The sequence below is a fragment of the Triturus cristatus genome, chromosome 11 (assembly GCF_964204655.1).
Source record: "Triturus cristatus chromosome 11, aTriCri1.1, whole genome shotgun sequence".
Classification (NCBI taxonomy): Eukaryota; Metazoa; Chordata; class Amphibia; order Caudata; family Salamandridae; genus Triturus; species Triturus cristatus.
In genome coordinates, this window is record NC_140594.1 from 177,822,516 (window position 1) to 177,828,690 (window position 6,175).

The 6,175-nt window shown below is 39.4% G+C and overlaps 1 protein-coding gene across 3 annotated transcripts in view; it reads left to right on the forward strand.

Moving 5' to 3' along the window:
* The window catches only part of CUX2 (cut like homeobox 2), an 864,175-nt gene extending 858,868 nt beyond the window's left edge, over positions 1-5,307 (forward strand). For all 3 annotated transcript variants that reach the window (XM_085636433.1, XM_085636434.1, XM_085636435.1), the window contains one exon: positions 1,649-5,307. In XM_085636433.1, coding sequence (XP_085492559.1) covers positions 1,649-2,507 — 859 coding nt within the window. In that variant the 3' untranslated portion in view covers positions 2,508-5,307. The remainder of the gene's footprint in view (positions 1-1,648) is intronic.
* Positions 5,308-6,175: the final 868 nt, after the last annotated feature.

The following is a 6,175-nucleotide window of genomic DNA, read 5'->3' on the forward strand; positions in this document are numbered from 1 at the left end:
CTGCACAAAATTGCTGCACAGAAGGCCTCCTGTTAGAAGTTAAACCCCACAGAATGGGGAATCACAGTGTGGACACAGATTTCACGGGCAGAATTTCCCAGGCAGGATTCTGCATGGAATTTCCATTTCTGTGGGACTTACCCTGGAAGAGTGTGTTCTTGAATGCAGAATTGAAAGCTTTGTGATAGGTGTTTTCCAAGAACAACAAGGGTCATGATTCACCTGCATAGTTTACTTATTTCACAATTAGCATATTGCATTGGTAATTCCGTAATTGCAATTGCAAACCTTTGATACATAGCATACTGAATCACATTAAAAATAAGCGTTTGCATGTTTGGAACTTTCTGTGGTTTTGTATGGTGTGAGATGCAAGCATTAGAATTCACAATTTGATAGTCCTACTTGGGATTCGCACTATGTTAGCCAAAGGATTCATTGCAAGATACTAAAATTCTATCGATCACCTTCCCTTCGCTGAGTGGTGTACTGCAGCGGACTGTTATGTGAAACAAGGAGAGCCCATTTACACTGCAAGAGGTTGCCCTCGCAAACATGGTGAAATGAGGGGGAAATGGTGGGACTACTATAAATTAGAGTAAATGATTTAGTGAATTGAGATATATGTCTTTTGGATGCTTTTCACTATTGTGATTGGATTATTTTGTTACAATTTACATGCAAATAATAAAATTTGGTTATAAAAACAAAGTGCACCTTTAGTCTCTCGTAGAGAACCCCTATTGAGGATAGCAGTTACTCTGCACAGTGCAAGGCCTCCACGGTATATGATGTGATTGGAGACGTCATTTGTAAGGCCAGGAGCAATGCATGGAAGGAAGGTTGTTTAAATTGTGTAGCTAATGTTAATTGGCAAATTTCATGGATTTGGGTTTTCTTGTGATTGAAATTATGCGCCTGCATGTTTGGGCTTTTCAGTCTGTGGGTGTGTGCAGTGTCAGATGATAGCATTAGAATTAAAAATATTCATTATTTTGTTAGTATCTTATCTAGCTATCCAATGGCATGTTAGTGCACATTTATGTCCAGATCTATAGACCAGGGATATATTGTCTCATCAAGTGCCTAACTTTGTTGACATCTTTGTGTGTGCATGTGTTTTGTTCTAAGGGTAGTGGATGCTGCAGTCCAGGATCCACTCATTTAACACAGTTTGTGGAACAGCTTCCAAGAGCGGGCCTTGCAGGTAAGAGCAGAGGGGCAGGGTAGAGGAGGGGGAACTCAACAGACAGACAGACAAATAATGTATTTCATTTTCGCTCATCATCTGTTGAGACACCCCCCACCCCGCCCCACCGCTCTTACATGCAGAGGTCGCTCCTGACAGCTCCAAGATCAGAAAGATATGTGCACCCACCTAGAGTATTTTTATTGGTATATAAACATCATAGGTCAAAGATATTAACTATTTGAGAAATTAAGATGTTAGAAACACAGTTAATGTTGCTAAGTAAGAAAGAAGGTAGATGCCAAGTTAATGTTGAGCTCTCAAATCAAGTTTAAATTTGCAGAATGCGGGAAGCTACCTTAAATGTATATATTTTTTTTAAATGAATGTCAGCCATGGTGACTAAGGGCCAGTGTAGCTTACTCCTTGTATTAAAATCTTGCTTCAATTTCTTTGCAGGTCACGGATGCGCAGAGAAATGTTAGTGGAGGGACTTCAGGACAATGATACAGACCAAGAGCTGAACAGCTCTGATGGATTTATATCGGCTAACGACTCTTACAGAGAACCAATTCCTCGGAGTCCAGATTTTGACTCAGAAGACAGGAAGCCAATGCGCAACCATTTCAAGCACTCCATGCAATGTGATAATTATACCCGTCCTTCGACAGGAGAAGGGAATCTGGCTAACATTAAACAGGAGGAAGTGGAAAATGCTTCTGCTGATTTTTGCTACAAACGTTGTGAGTCATGCAGTTTGGACGCGGACATAGACAATGTTTCCACTTCAGCTGATCATCCGAGTGATTTCAAGGAAGAGCAAACAGATGAAGTGTGTGGTCAAGATTCACAAAAAACGATACAAAGTGCAAGAGCTCTCACAAGGAGAGCCCCATTGCATCCCAAGGTTCACATGTCTGGAATTCCAGACTGTACTGCACTCAACTTGCAGCGAGACAGCGAAGCTGTGGAAAGGCTGCACACTGACCCAATGAGCTTCAAGTCAACTTCCGAGTCCTCCCGTTGCAGCTTGGAGGTGTCTCTGAACTCACCCTCAGCAGCATCCTCACCTGGTCTCCTGATGTCCGTCTCTCCCATCCCATCCTCCTCTGCTCCCATTTCTCCTTCATTGCAGAACCCTGGTTCTGTCAAGCCTCAGAGCTCAAGTCCTGCTACAGATGTGGGATCATCACACCTACCCATCAAGCATACATCAAATAACCAGAGGAGGCATGAGAAAATGGCCAACTTGAACAACATCATCCACAGGCTGGAGAGAGCAGCCAATAAGGAGGAATCCTTAGAGTGGGAGTTCTGAACTCTCACCCTTCTGAACTGTCCTAATTAACTCTTTATTTCTGACTATTGCATCTTTATGAAACCAAGGAGTGCAACAAGGAACTCGCCTGACCCGTTTCATAAAGTGAAATGTTCTGGTAGTGGGAAAAAATGATGTTGTTTCACAAGAGAGAACAATGCACACTTGCTCTAGACTCTTGCCATGTGCTTGGAGGGAACTGGCCTATGTTTTAAAGCTAAAACCAGGAACACTTTTAGAAGAAGAATATTTATAGAACTCTTTTAGATATTTTAATAAAATCGAATTTATTAACAGCTTAAGCTGCTTTGATAATAAAGATAGCTATAAAATGATCATGATGTAGCAGTTGTCATTAAATGTACACTGAAGTCCTGTAGTTTGCCACTGGATGAGATTAAAAGACAATTGTTCAAAGCCATCAAGAAGCACTAGAAGACTTGACCAAATTTAGTACATTTTGAATCACAGTTTTTTCACATTTGTCTGCAAGACAATGCATCGCAACCCTTCAAAGAGACTGTGTTAAAGTCCAAACAAGACTCTAAAATTGAAATTCTGACGCCACTCAAGTCTGTATTTCGCTTTGGTGGTATGTTTTGAAACATTTGTAACACCGAGTGTCATGTGCAAGTGTATATGTTGTAGAAATTTCTGCAATAGCCTTCCTGAACAAATTTAGCATGGTAAATAACACATCTCATTCATCGTCACTGAGTTGGCGAAATGTCCACTAAAAAGTAGAGCTTTGATAACAAGGTTTTCTGTTCATTTGGAAACTTGTATTTATCATTTTGAAACAACTTGAAGAGCTCAAATCGGTGATTCAGAAACTGCAAAGTGTCACCTCATACAAGCTGGTTTTGCTTTCAAAACACCTACTGAATGCAAGATTAAATTCGTAACTTTTTCTTGCTCTTTTAAGTGAAAGCTATCTGGCAAAGAAGTAGTTTTTTTAGGCTTTTCAGAAACAGTGGCAGTAGTTGAGTGAGTCTGAGTCTATGAGTTGAGACACAAAAAATACAGAACTTTGGCTCAAATTCGTTGTTAACTTTGTCTAAACTTTTAAACATATTTTGGGACATGTAAACTGTATTGTAAAAAAGCACTGAGAAATTTAAAACAACACATGCAGATCTTAAATTTGTAGTTGAATTTAAAAGTTGTATGCATTGGTTGGTACCTCAACATGCTCTTTATAAAAAACATTTTCAGCACTTCCCCCACAATCGTGCGATAATTAGGATGACAATTACAAATTGGTATTATAGTACGTGTCTAGAAAGGCCTAATGCCAGTGAGATTATTCTGCATTAAGGAGCTCCCCTGCAAATAAAAAGTACGACTAAACTGCCCTCACCGACTTGCTTTGGACTTAAAAAGTCAAGCAACAATATTTGTTTTAACTAGTACCTCAGTGTTTTCACCGGCCTGGCTATTGACTTTCAAAGATAATGTCACATGCAAACACATCTTTAGACTTTGCAGGTGTCGGAGTATTGTAACCTCTTTATATTGTAACTATGAAGGGTCAACTGTGTGGCGACTCCTCACGAGTGCATTACAAAACTAGCTAAACACGGCTAATATAGTACTACGGATGATGTCAGACCTGTTTTCTGTTCACCTTGTAACTCATGAAGTGTAAACAGAGTGGAGTGATCTTTCTTCCTTTTCCTACATGGCCCACTTGCTAGCATGCCATTTAATTACCTGCTGGATTTTGGTTGTTTCCTATATAAAAGGATTTGCTTCAGGGGTGTTTAACACTGGTTCTCTATGGCCACAATTGAGCCGGGCTTTCATTGATAACCACAAATTATGTAAATGATTCCCTTTTAGATGAATTGTATGTTAATCAGCTTTATATTAATATAGGGAAAGTCTGGCATTGCCTCAAACCTTCAGGCCCAACGTGGAATACTCTTGACTACACTCTCATATGGTGCAAACAGCTACATTAGACCTGTGCTGATTGGTGATGTACATTTCATACTTTGGCTGGAGCCAGAGAGGAGCTCCTTGTTGTAAATCTGTACAACCACTTGCAAAACAAATCTTCCGACTAAACTATTGAATTAAAAACCAACAACTTACCTAATTCCCCCTAGCCTTAGGCTGTACATTTAATAGCTTTCCTCTATGAACATTTTTATTGAAATAGGGAATATTTTTATATTTTGTCAATGTTTAACTATGACACATTGTACAATATTACATTTGACCATCATTAGAGGTAAGCATCTCCCAACCCATGATCATTTGCCAGCCCTGGCAGGCTCCAAACAAACATGTTTCACGGGAACATTAGTGGGCTCTTAAGAAGCAGCATTAAAATATAGGAATACCGCTGTGAAACCTATTCTTGTGAGTGTGCTAGGTTGAGCTTTAGTGCGACAGGATTTGAATCAGCACTTAGCCTCTCAAATATAGCAATCCAGCTGCACTAAAGCTAGTGGACACGTGGGGAACTTTTGTTAGGCTCATGTACTGTATTCAGTTTCTATAAGAAATTGAAGACCATTGTTAAAAAAAAAGTAAAGCAACAAGTTCTGTAAAGAGCCACTGAGTACAGAATTGTATAATAACGTTTGTGTTTTTTGTGTTTTTCATTAAGAATGATTTCAATCCCAGTCACTCAAGTTGCGTTGTGTCCTTTTCTGGCACTCATAAATATTGCTGCATTTTTAAGACCCACATGCGGCTGCTATACATGAAGTTTGTGGTTTTGCACCAGCTGCATTGATGTACAAGTACTTGAGGACACTGAATAAACCTGCAAAACCTTTGGTATACATGACTTGCAGTACCTGGATGTATTCTTTCATTGTATTGTGCTTCATTTGATTGCTTTAGGTGATTTTGAGGTTGGAAATTGTTAGCATAAAATGTATTTGCAATACATTTTGCTACACAAATACACTTTAAGAACGTTTTGTCACTGCAGAAATGAGCATTGATGATGTTAATATTACAGTACTCTAAGCATCAAGTGGGACAAAGTATTCAGGTGAGTGGTACAATTCTATTTGTGTTTGTCTTCATTTCTATATTGAGCATGTCTATCAGAAATACTACTACATAGAATCATCGCTGCTGCAAGAAAGTAGGTGGTATATATATATATAAATATATATATACATATATATGCGCAAAAAGTAGCAGAGAACTGAATAGTTCTCAAGTTTAATTGGAAAGCTGTATTCCACTTCTTGGGTGTTAAGCGTGAATGGGTTTCGGCTTAGCTACAGTGGTCAAAGCTGCTGGGAGTGGTCCTTCAGTTAGAAGTGGAAGTGGTTATTTTTGACGTTGACGGCTGACTTCCTAAGATTTGCGTCAATGTCAGAAAGCAAGCATGGCAGTGATTTTGAAATGTATCTGGAGGCGTCTCGGAAGAAGTTATGGACAGATAGTGAAGGGACTGGCATTTGAGAGGTTAATTGGGGCCATGTTGAGAAATTATCACAGCAAGGTACGGAGAGCGAGGCTGTGCATGGATGTAAATACCAGAAAAGGGGATATGTGAAGGGGTTTGTTTATTTGTTTAGGCTCAAACTTATCCAGAGAGAGACAGTGTATGTCTTTATGTAGTGGTGAAAGGATGGGTGGTTTAATAAGATGTAGGTAGCTGAGATTATATCACTGAGGTATTTGAATAAGCAGGACTT